General features: G+C 37.1%; 1 protein-coding gene across 1 annotated transcript; it reads right to left on the reverse strand.

Annotated features, from left to right (window-relative positions):
* Nucleotides 1-3,978: 3,978 nt before the first annotated feature.
* On the reverse strand, nt 3,979-4,230 carry THITE_2045454 (uncharacterized protein; the record flags this gene model as incomplete). Its single annotated transcript, XM_003652488.1, has 1 exon — nt 3,979-4,230. A coding segment is annotated over one exon (252 nt), but the record flags the coding sequence as incomplete, so codon positions are not given.
* Between the last annotated feature and the right edge of the window lie 16,065 nt (nt 4,231-20,295).

Consider the following 20,295-nt stretch of genomic DNA (forward strand, 5'->3'; position numbering starts at 1 on the left):
AAAGCTCTAGGATACAATGTAGTTTAGTCGCTACGTCCTCCTTATCACTAGTATAATTGGTACTATCGTCGTTAGAGACGTCTAGGTTGTCGTTAGTTATAGTAGCCTTGTCTTCTAATACAATATATAGAGCTTACTAGACTTCCTAGCGCTATATACTAGCGGAGGTGACGTTACTAGTTTCTAGATACTTGATCCCTAGTATATATTATAGGGGCTACTCCTCTTCTATATACTTATAAGTTAAAAGAGTTTCTAAGCGCTTTTATATAACGTCGTTGTCTAACGTTTCGTTATAGTCCTTATAGACTTCTTATTCATTGTTAGATACTACAATAGGGTCTATAGTAACGTTCTACTACTACTCTTTATAAGTAGTCTCTAAGCTATTTTAGATTACTTTAGCTATATTAGCTTCTTTAGCGGCTATTATTTTATTATTATAAGTAGTTCTAGTAGCAATGTATTTAGTAATAGCTTAGTAGGACGTAGAAGCTTCTAAGGCGTATAAGGGAATACTAGGTATACTATCGATTTCCTTTGCTCCTCCTACTTACTTAGCTATAAGTTAGGCGCTTTCCCTCTTCTAGGTATTAGTAGTATAGCCTTTAATAGACGTCTTTCTTATATAGAGAGGCATCTTATAAACGACAAAGGCTAGTTAGGTATCTCCCTCTATAATATTAATACAATTATACTTAAACGCTTTATTATTTAATGACATTAGCGAGCTAAGAGAATCGACTATATAGTCGCCTCTGTCGTTGACATAGGTACTATAAGAATATATAGTAGATTGTTTTAAGTTGTAAATATAGTATAAGCGTATACTAACTGACAGTAGCTTATATAAATATACGTAGCTTAGTAATAAGAAGGTTTAACGATCGATCGTATAGTGAATATAAATGACTATAATATAGAATTATTAGGGAAGATAGATATATTAAGGTTGATATACAAAGAGAAAGGGAATTATAGTAGCCTACGTTAGGCTGTTCTAGAAGTAAATAAAAACAATAGTGTAGTGCCTATAGCCGATAAACAGTGTTGCTATCTAGTAGTAGCTAGAGAATGGAATATTATACCTTCGAAGCTCGAAGCCCTATACCTTTATAGCAATAGGATAGTTTTCTTTAACCATTTGTAGGTCAAGGTCAGTAGCGAATCTATATATAGGAAAACTAGGATAAGTAAAGTGCTTAGCGAACTAAATGACTATAGTTTTATAACTAAGAGCGTTAGTAATATCTAAGTAAGAGGTAAAAAGAAGAAAAACTAAAAGATCTATAAAATAGAGGACAACGCTTATACGTCTAATAGCAATATAGTAGTAACAGATATACTAAAGTAAACGTATTCTAATAAGGAAAGTATAAATAAACGAAAGGAAGAGAGGGAAATAGGAAAGAAGAAAAGAGAAAGTCAATAATAGTATAGCTATCAATAGTCGCTACCCTTCCTCTATAGTAGCTCAACGATAACTTAGTTCTAGGATCAAAGAATCTTCGTCACTACTTCCTACTCCTTGATAGCAATACCTTTATTATAGTATTCCTTCTCCTAGTCGATAGGGTACACTTTTTTATACTCTTCGACAAGTTCTCTAACGCCGTTAATAAGCTAGATATATAGGATCTACTAGTCGTCTTTAGCAATAAATCCTTTCTATCGTATTAGATACTCGACCTTAGGTCTCTAGTTTCTCTAAATAATATACTATTATACAATTCTCTCGACTTCCTAATACTTGTCTCTATCAACGATTATAGAGCTAGGGGGTTCTACATTATAGCTAAAGGGGTCTTTCCCCTAATCTAGTTTCTATAACTAGGAAACTAAAACTATAGGATAGACTTTCTAATTAACTAGAAAGTTAAGTTTATAGACGTTCCTATCGATTTTATAGACAATCTTAAATAGTCTTGCCTACTATAGTAACTACTTTTGTTTAGGCTTTCCTAGGAAATAGTATCCATTATATAGTTATAGGTAAACAGTGTCTTCTACTTCGAACTTAGTAGGTATATACTTATTGTTGTAACGTATCTTTGTAATAGCGCCTATATAATCGATCTGTTTTACTACTTCCTCCTAATACTACTATCTAAGGACACTAATAGCTTTGACAGAGGTAACAGTGCCCTTTTTACAGTGAAGTATATCTAGAATAGAGCGTAGTTTAAAGCTATATATCAACTTGTTTAGCGATCTTCTAATAGTGACTATAAGTATATTATTAAGATTGTACTACAATATAAGGAAAAGTAAAGGCTATAGCGTCCCTAGTTTTTCTATAGCTTCTATATAGATAGCGATTTCTACCGTCTAGTTCGTCCTTTCTAACTGACTATCTATCTAAGGATAATAGGCTATTAAGAAAAGGAGGTTAACGCCTAGGATATAAAAGATTTCCTTCTATAGATTAGAAGTAAACTTAGTATCTTAGTCGCTAATAATTTATACTAGGAGTCTCTAATCTATATACGTTAGTACTCTAAGGATTATAACAGCCTATTCCTCTACTAACATTTTATTATTTCTAGCTATAAGAAGCTTCTTTTTACTAAATTTATAAATAATAATGTATATAGCGTTGAGAATCAAGTACTTCTTTATTGACTATAGTATCCCTTTAGAGAGTATAGTAAATAAACTAACAATAAAATCTATAGTAATAGTATAGAAAGGCTATAGCGATATCCAAATTAGTTAAAGGTCTCAAGGCTTTAGTTCTCTCAAGGTCTAGTTCTCTCTATATATAGGGCAGTACTAGACGTACTTATATACTATCTAACGCTTTTAGTTAAATATAAATACTAAGAGGTTCGCTATTATATTGTCTATACCAAAGTAGTAAATATTGTTGTATACAACAATAAAGATGTCCTTAATATAGCTACTAAGGATATAAAGCTTCCTCGCTCCTTTGTAGTCGATATAGTAGAGGAGACCGTCCTTTAGTTCGTAGGGTCCAAGCTATAGCTTTCAATGCTACTTTCTTCGTAGCTCTCCTTCTTACTCTTTATATTCTCTCTATTTAACGATCTTCTTAGCTTGTTCTTCTACATTATAAAGACTCCTAATAATCTTATTATACTAGCGGTCGTTAAGGTAAGCTATAGTCAGCTTAGCTTTAAACTCGTTACTAATAACTAGTTCGAAGGTATTAGTGTCTATAGTATAATATTCCTCGATATTAATCTAGGTAGCGAATCAAATATCCTCTAATTCGTTGGTAGCGTCTTAGGTTTCGTTAAAGGTATCCTCCTCGAAAGTTAATAGGCGTAATAAAGCGTCTAGTACAACGTTGAGCTTTCCTAGTATATAGAAGATATTGAGGTCGAACTAGGATAGCTAGTTTATAGCGTTAACGAGCTTTAAGTTAGCCTTTATAAGGTCTATAATAGCGAGAGATGTATACTTTACAATGCCTCTAGTTGCTATATAGTCTATTAGGATATTTATAAGATATTGGTTTAACTATACTATCTTTTAGAGCTTCCTAACTGCCTATATAATAGTAGCGACTTCTGCTTTAGTACTTCTATACTTCTTTTCTACATTGGAAGTTAGGTAGGACAAGAATATAATAGGCTAAATCTTACTACTTAAGATATCTTAGCCAAGGATACTAATGCTATCTTATTCGCTATAGAGTTGAAAGACGATTACTCTATATCCTTTACTACTTATATCGAGTTTAATAAATAGTAGTTTATCAAAGTGATAATAATATAGGAAGTACTACTTATATAGATATTCCTATAGCAATCTAAAGAACTCTAGTTCTACTAGTATAGGCTCGAATTTAGCGTTTAAAGTAAATACCTTCCTAGCGTTCTTCGACTTAGCGATAGGAAGGTCTCTACTTACTCTCCCTTAGGCAAAGAACTTGGTTTTACAGTCCTATAGAGGCTACGCTTTCGCTATATACTATAGGATACCCTTATATAGCTATCTAGCTATACCTAGGTACTACTCCAAGGTCTTAAGGGTATTAGGGAACTTAAGTTTCTTAAATATAGCGATCCTATCGTCTATCTTAGCTACTCTTTCGCTATTAACTATATAGCTAAGAAGTCTCATTGATAGGTAGGCTATAAAGGATTTCTCTACTAAGATATAAATATATACCTTATCAAGGATATCGAAAACTGTCTCAATGTACTTAAGGTACTCCTCTATATTCTTACTAGCGATAATAATATCGTTGATATAGGTATATACAAAGTGCTTATACTTATAGAACAAACGGTCTATAAAACGCTATATAAAAGCTAGCGAGTTTTTAAATCCCATTAGTACAACGTTCAAACGTTCTAAACCTCTAGGACTAATAACCACTATATAGTTATAGTATTCTTCTACGACTAGAAGCTAGAAGAAGAATCTAGAAGTATCGAATACTATAAAGATTATATTACCTATTATTATATTTATAATATCGTCTTAGTTAGGCAATGGGTATATATCTAGTACTATCAATGTATTTAGAGGCTAGAGGTCTACTATAGCTCTACCTTTCGTTTTTCTAGCAACTATATAGTAGACTACGAAGACTAGGTAAGCGACAAGGGTTAGCTAGTCTATAAAGTCTATCTTTCCTTATATATAGAGTTTATTATATTCTTCGTCGACGATCATTTAGTCCTTAGCGCTTAGTAGGTAAACCTAAATAGGCTTAAGCTAATTCTACTATCTATCGATAAGCGGAATCCTTATCTTCTAATCTTTTAATATAAGAACAATGCTACAGTTATAGAAGACGTTATACTTATCTAGCAATACCTTCATCTCTTCTATATACCATTTATCCCTATTATAGACGTTCACCTCTACTACTAACTTAATATATAGGATGTCGTCTAGTTTCTCGATACTATAGAATAGTATATAGAACTCCTACTTAGTAGGTAGCTTATACTTATCCTTTGTCAATGTCTCCGTTATCGGTTCCTTACCGCTAGGCTCCTATTATATAGTTATCGTTATCTATATATATTTGTCGTCTACAACGTTATCCTAGGTCTACTATATAAAGTTCTATACTATCGCCTAGATATCCCTCTCTAGGCTATACTAAAGGAGGTGTCTAATACACTATCTTTTAACAATAGTAATTAGGCAAGTAGTGTTGTTCCTTACAACGGCTTAGTATATATTCTTTATATCTACAATAGCGTCCAATATACCCTCGACGTATAAAGCGAAGTAGAGCTCGTATTTCTAGCTACCTAGATTATCGTTATTAGTATCTATAGGCTTGAACACAGTCTCAATTAGGTATTTTATTATAGGTACGACTGTTACAGTGTTTATAGCTTTCACCTTCTAGATTATTCTTTTCTGTTTTATATACACTCTCACCTTTATATTATAGACGGACTAGAAGTAATAGATAGATATATTAAAGTCAATCTTTACTCTATTATAGAGTATAAAGTCAGTTCTAATTAATAGTTTTACTTCTAAACCTTCAATAACGTTGGCTATTATAGTGAAGTAACTATCTACGTTGGTACTATAGACAATTCCTCGGATATAGAAGTCAAACTCGATTTACTTCTTAACTTCGGTATAGGCTCTAACGCCTTTAACAAAGTACAGCTTTATATTAATCCAATATAGGTTCTTAGCCCACTTAGAGATAAACTTCTTATTAACGAAGTTGGTATTACTACCTATATCGAAGTAAACCTTAGTACCTAGCTCGCCTAGGTTTATACTAATGTTGATTATAAGGTATATAGCTTACTTGTCCAATACCTTTAATAGCAGTATATAAGGCTATACTTCTACGATCTATCCTTTAGTCAATGTAAAGTTTATATCCTTACTATTAAAGTTGTCTTTGTTGTTACTAAGGTCGTGCTAACAGTTTGTTTAAAGTTATATAGGTCTATACTTGTCTTCGTCGCTATCGTCAGCTATATATTTAAAAAGCTTATAACATATTATAAAGACCCTACTATAAGTAGTATTGTAACGTGCTAGCCTTATAGCGTCTACAGATAAGCGCACAATGTTCTATTCAACTACCTTAAAGAGAGAAAAGGAGAAGTATAGGCTACGGTCTCGCGTATAGAGTTTTCAGGGGCTTATGTATAGGGGGCTCGGGCCGATGTTATTCTAAGCGCGAGGCAGGTCTACCTCAGGCCTATAGCAAGCTCGTTATAGGACCACTATAGATCCTAGGCGTAGCCCTACATACCTAGCCTAGGTATAGCCCAGTCTATAATATACCCCCCCCTTCCTAGATAGAGAGCTAGTTTAGGGCATATATAGCGTAGCGCTAGGCACGGATCTAGTACAGTATAGGGTCGATCATAGCAAACGCCAATGTCCAACCTAGTATTTAGATAGCTTAGCGCTACTATCTACAATCCTATTGCCTAGCTATAGGTTATTTATTTATCTCGCTCTTATAGGACATTGATTAGCCCCTTCCTCGCCCTATACTCTCCTCCGTAGTAGCTATATCGTATAAGGTATACCCGTTAATCAGGTACAATAGACCCTTTACCCATTGCTAATAAAACCCCTCCCTTTACGTAAACTCGCTCTCTACGTTCTCTTCTCGTTTCTAGCGTACGCCCTTTCTCTACTTCTACAACTTTGTTTTCCTCCTACTTGTATATCGACATTTCTCTCTTTATCCCGCTTTATATACGTTCTTCGTTTATTATACTTCTATCCTATATATATCTTCCGCCCTTTACGTTTTTTCTTACCTCCTACTCGCTCTATCGAACGTTTACCTTATACATTGTCGGCCTCTTCTTATATAAACTATATAGTCGTCTAGCGTCTATGCTCCTATTATATTAGCCTTATCGTTGTTATTATATATCTAACCATTTTACTAATTGTATCCGCTATATTTCCATTTTACGCCCAACTTGTCCTATAATCCTTCCTCTTTATACTCGCTTAGTCCTCTAGCTACCTCCTCTATATATATAGCTTATATATATTCTATCTACTTGCTTCGCCTTTTATAATAGCTTCCTATTTCCTTTACAATTCTAATATATTCTTAAGACTTATCTACTATAATATTGGTAGTAGTCGCTTCTCTTAGAAATAGCGACGAAGGACATTGTTTTAAAGAGGACAACAACTAAGATTATAATGTATATTACCCTATATTAGGCCCGCTCTAGCCTTAGACTAGAAGCTAATAGCGTCCTAGACAAAACTATAACAACTATAGTAACTCCTCTCGTTGTACTATTAGTAGCTATATTGTAGAGGGAGATTCTAATAATAAGGATAATACCCTTCTAAAGAAGGAGGGAGACGTCTACCTCAATTATATTAAACGGCTTCTTCGTAGTAATTTAGTAGATTATATTCAAGGCTAGGGAGAAAGCTACTTAGAATATACTAAAGCCTATACTAAGTGCCGTTAGGATCTAGTACTCTAGGCGACGAATACCTCTCTATATACTAGTCTAAAACGCTTAGTCAAGTTTTATACTGATAACTAAGCTATCGCTAAGTCTACCTAAAAGAAGACTAAGACCAAGCTAGCCTATTGTACTATCTTAACGCTATAATTTAGTACTTTCGTATATAACTTCTATAACGTAATTAGTTTAGCCCTACAATATCGGTCTCTAGTGTACTCTACCTTTATACCCAATATACTTCTAGCCCTTCCTTTATCTCCTTTGACCCTAGGCTAACGAAGAGCCCTAGTTCTATACTAGGCTCCTTAGGACAACCTCGCTATACAATATTATAGCCACCTAGTTAAATATATAGCGTAATATCTCAATTCCTCCTAACGAGAGAATCAACGTATCGTAGAGGCTATTTATACTATAGTGTAGTCTTAGACAACTATCCTAGAGACGAATTTACACTTTATAGACTATATTATTATACTTACTACCCTCTCGCCTATTTATACCCCTTAAGGGTCCTACCCCCGCCACTCTCCCTATATATATTCCCCCGCCTATAACCTACACTATAGTCGATGCCCTTCCTCCCTAGTAAAGGACGTACTATACACTCGTCAAACGTATATATAACCCCTACCTCAGACCCCTTACGTTGCTACTCCACCCCTTTATACGCCTACTCCGCCTATATACCCGTTCGAAGATAAGGAAGAGATTGCCAACGTAGGTCCTATTATAGACCCTAAATAAGTGACGCTACTAGTATATCCTATTGTTTTTTTTTGTATATAGTTCCGTTCTATCTAGGTTTAGAAGGATAACTAGACTTAGATATATTATAGTTTTCCTATACCTATATAGTTATATTTGTCTAAGTAGCTAATCTTTATAGGGTAGTCTATATATAAATACGACGTTTCCCCTTCCTCCTCTAATTCGATATTAGCCTATTATTATATCGTATATCTCCCTACTCCTATTTAAACTCGTCAAATATAGCAATCTCTAGGAAGTTCTCTAAAGGCTCCTATATTAGTTTGTTGTAACCTACCTACTTAATATATATATCGTAGTTATTCCTTCTCCCTTTTACGTTTTAAGCTTTAAAGATCACCTCTACCCTATATTCCTATTAGGGAACACCCTCCTTCGATATAATCTATATAGGGTCTAGTCTCTTATCTATAACTTTCTACGAAGGGAATAAGTTGGAAGCTACTCACTTAACTAAGTTAATATAGAAGGTCGAGTATAGACCGCTTAGTACGTCGAACGTCACTGTTAGTAAAGTCAGTACTACAACTATCTTATACTTAGTATTTAGCTAGTCGAGCTTCTTACTAAGGCGGTTTGTCTTTATATTATATAGAGAGAGCTATACCTCGTCCTCTACTTAGAACCTCTTAGCTAGGTAGCAAAAGTAGTTTATATTCATCTACTACTACTACTATATATATATAATAGCTACTTAGGTCTACTCTATCCCCTTCTTTAAGTAACAGAGGAACCTAGTAGTATAACCTTCTAAAGATACTACAAGTACTATCGAGATCGTAATAAGCTATATAGGGCTTATATTAAACCTATAGAGAAGGTAGTTCAAGTTTACTCTAATTATAGACAAGTCTCTATTGTTAAGTACGAACTAGTAGGCTAAGAGATATTTAGGCTAGTCGTACTATATAAAGGAGACGAAGATCTAAAGGATTACCTATATCTCTTAGTTAACCTACTCTATCCCTCTATCTGTCTAAGGATAGTAAGAAGTCGACAAGAGTTGCTCTACCTCTACCGCCTTATACAATATAGTCTAGAACCTATTTAGCTAGTCTAACCTATAGTCGGTTATAATTTAGGTCGAAAACCTATAGAAACACTACTATATATTATAGAATTGAAAGGTATACTCTTCTATTCCTATTAAGTATATTGCCTTAAGCTATATATACTTAGAGAGATAGTCGGTAATTACTATAAGGTAGCTAGGCGCTCCCTCGTCTTTTATAGAAAGGTCGGTTATAAAGTCAATAGAGATCTATTTCTAAAAGCGATTAGGGATAGGCAAGGGCTATAAAAGCCTTTGACGCAACTATCGAAAGATCTTACTCCGACGGCACTAATTACAGTTCCTAATAAACCGCTTTACATTAGACAATATAAGGTCCTAATAATAATCTCTCTAGAGCATTTTAAATAGCCTATTATACCCTAGGTATCCCAATATAGCTAAGTTATAAATCTACTAGATGATTGTAGTAGTTAGGGGCTCCTATATAGGAAGCTAGAGACAGCTATAAAACTAGAGTACACTTTATACATTAAAGGAGTAGTCTACGATCTAGGTCTACGTTATATTCGCCTCCTTAGGAAACTTCCAAGCTCTATTGTAGATAGCTTAGAGCCGGTAAATATAGTACTTATCTCTAGTAATACCCTTATTCTATAGGGTAGCGAGCTACTTATCCTCGAAGAGCGTTTCTCCTATAAGTAGCCTAGCCTCCTCCTATATACTAGTCTAATATACCTTGATCGAGAGAAGCAGCTAGGCGATATACTAGTTGTCTTTAGGCTCGTCCTACTCGTACTAGGAAAGCGTATTAGAGTACAAGGCCTAGGATCCTAGCTAGTACTTCAACTCAAAGTTAAATAAAGAGAGTATCTCCGCCTATCTAGCCTATTGTTCACTAATTGGATATAGCTAAATGAAGTATTCGAGATTCTTATAGTCGGTTAAGATAGTAAAGGGGGCTACTATACTTCGAAGCTCCGCTAACCAAGCCTTAAGGTACAAGATAATAGCCAACAGCTCTTTGTCGTAGATAGTATAGTTACGTTCAACAGGGCTCAGTTTCGTAGAATAGTAGGCTATAGGGTAAAGGACCCTATCCTCCCCCTACTAAGACAAGTATCTACTAAGTACTATACTAAAATAGTCCACTTCTATAATCGTCTCCCTCTTAGGATCCTACTAGGTAAGGATTAGCTCCAATATAAATGTAGCCTTAAATATATCGAAGGCCTTCTATTCCTCTTTACCCTAGTAGAATAGGACATTTTTATAGGTAAGACATATCAATAGAGCCACCTTCTTAAAGAAGTTAAAGATAAAGTTGCGATAGAAGTTAGTGAACCTAAAGAAGCTCTATACTCCTTAGACTCTATAGGGTACCTTCCACTTATAGATAGCTTTAATCTTCTTAGGGTCAGGGCGAATATAGACTCCTACCTCTACGATATACCCTAAGTACTTAACTTCCTTCACTATGAATATATACTTCTTAAGGTCTAGGTTGAGACCTATATCCCTTAGCCTTTAAAGGACCTTATATACCTTCCTTATATAGTCCTTCCAACTCCTATTCAAGTATACTAAAACATCGTTAAAGTATATTGTTATATAGTCCTCCAACGTTAGGCCAAGGGCGTTGTTGATATATCTCTAGAACATCGTGAAAATATCTATAAGCCTAAAGGGGTAGACTAGCTACTCGAATAGCCTAAACCTTATATAAAACGCTATAAAGTACTTATCCCTCTTAGCTATCCGGATATAATAGAAGGTAGCTCTAACGTCTAGCTTTATAAACCATTTAGCCCTAGCTAAAGACCGGAGAGTCTCTTTAATCAAAGGGAGTAGGTACTAGTCCTACTTAGTAATCTTATTTAAGGCCTAATAATCTATATAGAACCTCTATCCCCCTCCTAGCTTCTTTATAAAGAGGACTAGGGTAGCCGCTAATAAAGAGCTTACCTAAATCTATCCCTTATCCATTAGGTCTATAACCTACTTCCAAATCTCTAGGAGATAGTCCCTTAGTATATTGTACAAAGGTCCCTATAAAAGCTTAAGAAGTTTCCTATCTAAGCCTATCTTAAGACGAATATAATAGTTGGCCTCCCTCTAATAGGAGGGTAGACCGTTCGCCTTTTCCTTATCGAAGAAGTTAGCGAAGTCTCGTAGCTCCTTCGGCAAAGTAATCTTCGGGTCTAGGTTGGCGTTGGGCTAGGAGACGGCCACCTCTAATATAGTAGTCATCTCGTAGATACTAGTAACAAAAAACGTATCTTAGGCTCCTTTAGACTTCTTCTTTTATTGTAATGTACTAGCCTTATAGCGTCTGTAGATAAGCGTACGATGTTCTATTCAACTACCTTAAGGAAGGAAAAAGGAGAAGTATAGGCTATAGTCCTTGTGCGCAGAGTTTTTTAGGGGCTCGCGAAGTGGGTTCGGACCAACGTTATTTTGGGCGCGAGGCGGGCCTGCTATAGGTCCGTCCTAGGGCCATCGCGGATCCGTCCTAGGGCCGCCGCAGATCCTAGGCATAGCCCTATATACCTAGCCTAGGTATAGCCCGGTCTATAATATACCCCCCCTACCCTGTTGAGTAGCTGAATTAGAGTATATATAACGTTGTATCGAGCGTAGTTCGGGTTCGGCGTAGCGCTAGTCGTGATAGACGCTAGCACCTGCTGTCCAGTTGTATAGCGCCTACCTTGCTATTGGGGTAGTCTAGTGTAGTTGCCTATTGAAGCCTTACCGTTTATAGCCGTCCTATTGCCTAGGCTTGAGTTGTTTGTTTATATCGCTTAGCAAGCTGTTGATTGGCCCTTCCTCGCTTTATACATTTATATATCGCAACTACGTTGTACCGAGTATATTTGCTAATTGTATACGATCCAACCTTGCCTATTGTCATTTAAACCCCTCCTTTTATATAACTTAATTTTCTTATATTTTCTTCCTATACCTAATATACGCCTCCCCTTCCCCCTCTACAACCTATTTTTCCCCCTTCTCGTATAGTAATATCGTTCTCCCTGTTCCGCCTTATATACGTTTCTTTTCTTTTGTACTTCTACCTCGTGTCTGCCTATACCTTTGAGCGTACTACTCGTTATTGCCTTGGCTTCTATAAGAGCCTCTTCGTCCTCCTCTTCGATAGCGATATAGTTCTGAAACTTGTTTGCTATATTCGTATACAGGAACGTTAAAATGTTAGTCGCCGCCACTGCTCTTAGAGGTAGTGGTATAGGCCACTGTCTTAGTAGCGATAATAACAAAGACTATAATATAAATGTTTCTAGGACAACTCCGCTATAGATCTAAGTCGCTTATTAACTACGATGTTATAGAACTGAAACAATTGCTAGAAGAACGATAAGCTATTGATTAGCGGGTTCGTTGTCGAAGGAGACTTCGACGACGAAGAAAACAAACTGCTCCTCGACAAAGGAGAGTTCTATATATAGTATATTGTTCGCCTTCTTAGTAGCACTAAGGTCGAATATACCCCTAGTTATAGTAAATCCTATAAGGAATGTCGGAGGGCCTATACTATATACGAGTAGGACTCTATATTATAGGTAATAAACCTTCGTCTTTGGCCTAGTCTAAAGAAAATCCTTAAAGTATACAATATAGGCTAGGCTATCGAGACCCTAATTTAGAAAAAGACGAGCTTATAGCCTATTCGCTATATAGTCCTTAAGCGCGAATTCTAGAAGCTAATATAGTCTTTCTAGACCGCTTTTAACAATGTATAGACGTATTATATCCCTGCTTAGCTAGCATTACTCCCTTTGTCTACTATCGAGCGGACCCCGACTTACATTGTCCCCTAGACCTTAGTCGCCTCCCCTACTACACTAAGTCGCTATAGGGCTTTAGTGCCTTATAATCCGTCTACCTCCTCTCTAGACCACTCTACCTAACTAGCCGCCTATCTGACTTATCACTTAATAAGCAACGAAGAAGCCTATTAGCGCGATATACACTATTTGGTCGACGCTATTACAATAGTCGTTAATATTAACAACCATTTCGTCGACTACGTTTTAAGCTTATTGTAGTCTAGCCCCTCTCTACAAGGTAGCTATAGTACGACTCCTACTAGGTACGACATTGCCCTAGTTCCCTTCGTCCTATATCCCTAGCGCTATCTATCCTCTCCCCTTAAGAACCTTGCCTATGTCCCTTAGGAGTACGCTAATCCTCTACCCCAGACCCTTAGTAGGTCTAATAGATAGCCGATTATAAAGGTGCTCTTATCGTCTAACGAGGGTGTTGAATACCTATCTATCGGCGATATAGTGCTATCTAGAGACAAAGAGGCTATAGAGTAGGGCTAGAGACGGCTCTATCCTCTACTATAGCCCTACTTCCACTTTATCCTATGTCTCGACCTATTATCGAACTAACCTACTGATTAGAGTAGTTACAATAACTTTAATATCCGCCCTTGCCTTGCTTTAGAGATCCTAGAGTAGGTGATATATCGGCCGTCGACCCCGCCTCCCCTCAATTCACGCCTAGGTATCCTATAGTACTATAGGATTGACGCTAGGGTAAGGCTAGAGGACTATTTACATTTGAGGAAAGAGACCTAGTTGGTATATTAGGGCCTCCCTACGTTTATGTTTTTCTTGTTGTTCTTTTGTAATAAGGCTGTAGCTAGACATATCGAGATAACTATATGTCTAGTAGTATTATTGAGCTATATTCGTTTTGTCGTTGTTGTTTCTTATAGAGTAGTCTATATATAAACATTATGTTTTCCCTTCTTCCTTTAGTTTAATGTTGGCCTATCGTTGTATTATACGTCTCCCTATTCCTATTTAAACTCGTCGAATATAGTAGTATCTAAGAAGTTCTCTAGGGGCTTCTATATTAGTTTGTTATAACCTACCTACTTAATGTATATATCGTAGTTGTTTCCTTTCCCTCTAGTATTCTAAGCTTTAAGGATCGCCTTTACCCTATACTCCTACTAAGGAATATCCTCCTTCGACGTAACCTATATAGGGTCTAGCCGCTTATCTATAACTTTCTATAAAGGGAGTAGATCGGAGGCTACTTGCTCGACTAGATCGATATAGAAGGTCGGGTATAGACCATTTGGTATATCGAGCGTTATCGTCAAGGGGGTAGGTACTATAACTACCTTGTACTTAGCATTTAGCTAGTCGAGTTTCTTACTAAGGTGGTTCGTCTTTATATTATATAGAGAGAGCTATACCTTGTCCTCTATCTTAAACCTCTTAGCTAGGCGGCGGGAGCGGTTTATATTCGTCTACTATCGCTACTACGTATACGCAATAGCTACTTAGGTCTACTCTATTCCCTTCTTCAGATAGTAGAGGAACCTAGTAGTATAGCCCTCCAAGGTCATTGTAGACGCTATTAAGATTGTAATAAATTGTATAGGGCTTATATCGAACCTATAGAAAAGGTAGTTTAGGCTTACCCTAGTTATAGACAAGTCTCTATTGTTAAGTGTAAACTAATAGGCTAAAAGGTATTTAGGCTAGTTGTATTGTATAAAGGAGACAAAGATTTAGAGGATAGTCTATACCTCTTAGTTGACCTACTCTGTTCCTCTATCTGTCTAGGGATAGTGAGAAGTCGATAGAAGCTATTCTACTCCTATCGCCTTATATAGTGTAGTTTAGAACCTATTTAACTAGTTCGACCTATAGTCGGTTATAATTTGAGTTAGGAATCTATAGAAGCGCTACTATACGTTATAGAACTAGAGGGTATACTCTTCTACTCCTATTGAGTATATCGCCTCGAGCTATATATATTTAGAGAGGTAGTCGGTAATTACTATAAGATAGCTAAGCGCCCCTTCGTCTTTTGTAGGGAGGTTGGTTATAAAGTCAATGGAGATCTGCTTCTAGAAGCGATTAAGGATAGGTAGGGGTTGCAAAAGCCTTTGACGCAACTGCTAGGAGATCTTGCTTTAGTGGCATTGGTTGTAGTTCCTAATAAACCGTTTTACGTTGGACGATATAAGGTCCTAGTAATAATCTCTCTAAAGTATTTTAAATAGCCTATTGCGCCCTAGGTGTCTCGATATAGCCGAGTTATAGATTCGCTAGATGATCGTAGTGATTAGGGGCTTCTATATAGGGAGCTAGAGATAGCTATAGAATTGGAGTACGCCTTATACATTGAGGGAGTAGTCTACGATCTGGGTTTATATTGCGTTCGCCTTCTTTAGAAACTTCCGAGCTCTATTGTAAATAGCCTAGAGTTAGTGAGTATAGTGTTTATCTTCGACAATACCCTCGTCCTATAGGGCTACAAGCTACTTGTCTTTAAAGAGCGTCTCTCCTATAGGCAACTTAGCCTCCTCCTATATATTGGTCTAGTATACCTTGATTAGAGGGAGTAGCTAGGTGATACACTAGCTATCTTTAGGCTCGTCTTATTTACGCTAAGAGAGTGTATTAGGGCGTAAGGCCTAGGATCCTAGCTAGTACTTTAGCTCGAAGTTGAATAGGGAGAGCGTCTCCGCCTATTGGGCTTACTGTTCACTGATTAGACGTAGCTAGGTGAAATACTTAAGGTTCTTATAGTCGGTCAGGATAGTGAAGGGGGCTACTACGCTCCGAAGCTCTACTAACTAGGCCTTGAGATATAAGATAATAGCCAATAGCTCTTTATTATAGATAGTGTAGTTGTATTTAGTAAAGCTTAGTTTCGTAGAGTAGTAGGCTATAGGGTAAAGAACCTTGTCCTCTCCCTACTAAGACAAGTATCTACTAAGTACTATACTAGAATAGTCCGCTTCTACGATCGTCTCTTTCTTAGGATCCTATTAGGCGAGGATCGGCTTTGATATAAACGTAGCCTTAAGCGTATCGAAAGTATTCTACTCCTCTTTGCCTTAGCGAAAAGGGACGTTCTTATAGGTAAGGCGTATTAATAGAGCTACCTTTTTAAAGAAGTTGAGGATAAAGTCGTAATAGAAATTAGTAAATCCTAGAAAGCTCTATACTCCTTAGACCTTATAGGGTGCCTCCTACTTATAGATAGCCTTAATCTTCTTAGGGTTAGGGCGGATATAGACCCTAGCCTCTATAATATACCCTAGGTACTTGACTTCCTTTATTGCAAATATATATTTCTTAAGGTCTAGGTTGAGGCCTATATCCCTTAGTCTTTAGAGAACCTTATATACCTTCCTTATATAGTCCTTTCGGCTTCTATTCGAATATACTAAGACGTTATTAAGGTATACCGTTATATAGTCTTCTAGCGTTAGACTAAGGGCGTTGTTAATATATCTCTAGAATATCGTAGGAGTATCTACGAGCTTAAAGGGGTAGACTAGCTATTCGAATAGTCTAAACCTTATATAAAACGCTATAAGATACTTATCCTCCTTAGCTATCTAGATATAGTGGAATATAGCCCTAATATCTAGCTTTATAAGCCATTTAGCCTTGGCTAGGGACTAAAGAGTCTCCTTAATTAGGGGAAGTAGGTACCGGTCCTACTTAGTGATCTTGTTTAGGGCTTAGTAGTCTATATAGAACCTCTATCCTCCTCCTAGCTTCTTTATAAGGAGGACTAGGGTAGCTACCGATAAGGAGCTTACTTAGATCTATCCCTTATCCAATAGGTCTACGACCTACTTCCGAATCTCTAGGAGATAGTCCCTTAGTATATTATATAAGGGTCCCTATAGGAGCTTAGGAGGTTTTCTATCTAGGCTTATCTTAAGACGAATATAATAGTCGGCCTCCTCTCGATAAGGGGGAAGGTCGTTCGCCTTCTCTTTGTTAAAGAGGTTAGCGAAGTTATATAGCTCCTTTGGCAGGGCGACCTTTAGGTCTAGGTCGGTATTAGGCTAGGAGACGGCTATTCCTAGTATAGTGGTCATCTTATAGATACTAGTGACAAGGAATATGTCTTATACCCCTTTAGACTTCTTCCTTTGTACTTTGTAGGCTAAGCCTATAAATATTGCGCCTATGATTAGGGTAGCGTTAGCTTCCTTCTACTATAAGGAGCACTCGTATACTTATAGGCTGCTTTACAAATTGACGGTAAAGACCCTATTGGCTAGGTCTAGTACAATTCTACAGTAGTTCATCTAGGGGAGCTCCAATATAACGTTGTAGGCTAGCCTTAGTACTATATAGAATATAGTAGCATTGATCTACCTATCGACGTCTATCGTAACGTAGGTGATATATATAATTTTCTTTATAATTTATACCCCCTTGACTACAACACCTAGGGTATAGGGAGTTAATAGGCTTATTTACTTAATCCCTAACCTCTAATATACTCTCTTACTAATAGCTCTATAGCTCTAGTACCTACTATCCATTTATATATTTATAAAACTAGAGGAGTTTAGAAAAATAGGGATAAGAAAAGGGGGCTTATCTATTCTCTCTCTAATCTCTATAAACTCATTCTATAAGTGGCTAGGTCCTTTTAGCCCCTATACGAGACTTTGTATAGGGGCTACTCTTTTCCCTCCTCCTCTTTAGAGAGGGAGTTCTCCTCTATCTATTCCTTAGCCTTCAACTTATTGATATCGACCTAAGGAGCTAGTCTCTTAGCTAGGGCGAAGGAATAGGTAGCTATAAAGTAGCCCTAACGCCTATAACGGATATAGGCTTCGGCCTATTAGCATACTATATATACTTCGTTGTTTACCTACTTCGCCTATAGCACGTTTATACCTTGTTTTCCTCTATTCCGCTACTGCTTTCCTCTACAACCTCTATTGGCTTCCCTCTAGGCTAGGGCAATGTAGGTTATATTGATCCTAGTTATCGGTATATCTCTATCTATATCCTTCTCTATATCTACGTTAGGCCTAGGTCGCTTACCCTAGGACTACTAGTGTCGTTCCTCTAGGTAGAGGGCCTCTAGGTCGGTAGCGATCTCGTAGTACCTTATAACGGCTATAGTATAGTCGTTCTATAGGACCTCCTATCCTATTGTAATATACTTCAACTTTAGGGAGAGGTATCGTTGTAGTCTAATAAGTTGTACCTCGTTACTCTAATTGAGTTCTCTAGCCTTCGATAGCTTTGCCTTAAAGCGAACAATGAAGGAGGAGAACAGCTCGTTGTCTCTTTAACGGAGTATATCTAGCTCCGTCAAGGCTATAACCTATTTATAGAGGTCTATATAGACTATTACAAGATATTTAAGAAACGCTTCTAAGTCGTAGTTGTAGCTAGGTCCTCCTAACTTATAGAAGGCTACGACCTTGGCCTAGACCCCTTAGCTAAGGTTCCTCTAAATAAATACCTATTGGTCGTAGAGATCTCTAATAAAGTCCTAGTCCACCACTAGGATATATACTATTGTGGCCCTCTAGGCGGTAAAGAGCTCCTTTTTACCGTTAAAGGGTTGTCCTATAGGGAGGCGCTTCCGCTATATCTAGGGAGCTGCTAGAGCCGTAGTATTAGTCGTTAGAGCCTAGGCGTTTACTACTATAGAAGCGTTTATAGTCTGAGCTATAGTAATCTAGGTTATACGAAGTTCCTTAATAGTTGTGTTCTAATATACGATCGTCTCTTATAAGAGTTGGAAATGTTCGTAGACCTAATCTAGGTCTAGGATCTGTAGGACGTCTAGGTTATTTATAGTAGCGTCTAGCCTGCTCAGTGCTAGCGTCGAGACGCCTAGTGTACTACTCTCGTCTATATCTAAAAGTAATAGCTACTCTATTTATATAAAGGTAGTTGAACTGTAATATACTAGCCTTATAGCGTCTATAGATAAGTGTATAATGTTCTATTCAACTACCTTAAGGAAGGAAAAAGGAGAAGTATAGGCTACGGTCCCTGTACATAGAGTTTTTCAAGGGCTCGCGAAGTGGGTTTAGACCGACGTTATTCTGGGCGCGAGGCGGGCCCGCTACGGGTCCGTCCTAGGGCCGCTACGGATCCGTCCTAGGGCCGCCGTGGATCCTAGGCGTAGCCCTATATACCTAGCCCAGGTACAGCCTGGTCTATAACATTTATACCCTATAGGCTAAGCCTATAAATACCACGCTTATAATTAGGGTAGTATTAGTTTCTTTCTACTATAAAGAGCATTTATATACCTATAAGCCACTTTACAAATTGACAATAAGGACTCTGTTAGCCAAGTCTAGTACAATCCTACAGTAGTTTATCTAGAGGAGCTTTAGAATAATGTCGTAGGCTAGTCCTAGGACTATATAGAATATAGTAGTACTAATCTACCTATCGATATCTATTACAACCTAGGCAATATATATAATTTTCTTTATAATTTATACCCCTTTAACTACAATGTCTAAGGTATAGGGAGTCGACAAGCTTATTTACTCGATCCCTAACCACTAATATACTCTTTCACTAATAGCTCTATAGCTCTAGTACCTACTATCCACTTATATATTTATAAAACTAAAGGAGTTTAGGAAAATAGAGATCAGAAAGGGTAGCTTATCTATTCTCTCTTTAATCTCTATAAACTCGTTCTATAAACGGCTAGGTCCTTTCGGCCCCTATATAAGACTTTATATAAAGGCTACTCTTTTCCCTCCTCCTCTTTAGAGGAGGAGTCCTCCTCTATCTATTCCTTAGCCTCTAGTTTATTAATATCGACCTAAGGAGCTAGCCTCTTAGCTAAAGCGAAGAGATAAGTAGCTACAAAGTGACTTTAACGCCTATAACAGATATAGGCTCTAGCCTATTAACACACTATATATACTTTGTCGCTTACCTACTTCGCCTATAGTATATTCACGTTTTACTTTCCTCTGTTCTACTACTACTTTCCTCTATAGCCCCTATTAGCTCCCCTTTAGACGGGGGCAATATAGGCTACATTGATCCTAGTTATCGATATATCTCCGTCTATATCCTTCTCTATATCTATATTAAGCCCTAGTCGCTTGCCCTAAAACTACTAATGTTGTTCTTCTAAATGAAAGGCCTCTAAGTCGATAGCGATCTTATAGTACTTTACAACGGCTATAGTATAGTCGTTCTATAAAACCCCTCGTCCTACTACAATATACTTCAACTTCGAGAAGAGGTATCGTTATAGTCTAATAAATTGCACTTCGTCGCTCTAATTAAGTCCTCTAGCCTT

This window comes from Thermothielavioides terrestris, chromosome 2 (genome assembly GCF_000226115.1).
Source record: "Thermothielavioides terrestris NRRL 8126 chromosome 2, complete sequence".
In the NCBI taxonomy this organism is placed as follows: Eukaryota; Fungi; Ascomycota; class Sordariomycetes; order Sordariales; family Chaetomiaceae; genus Thermothielavioides; species Thermothielavioides terrestris.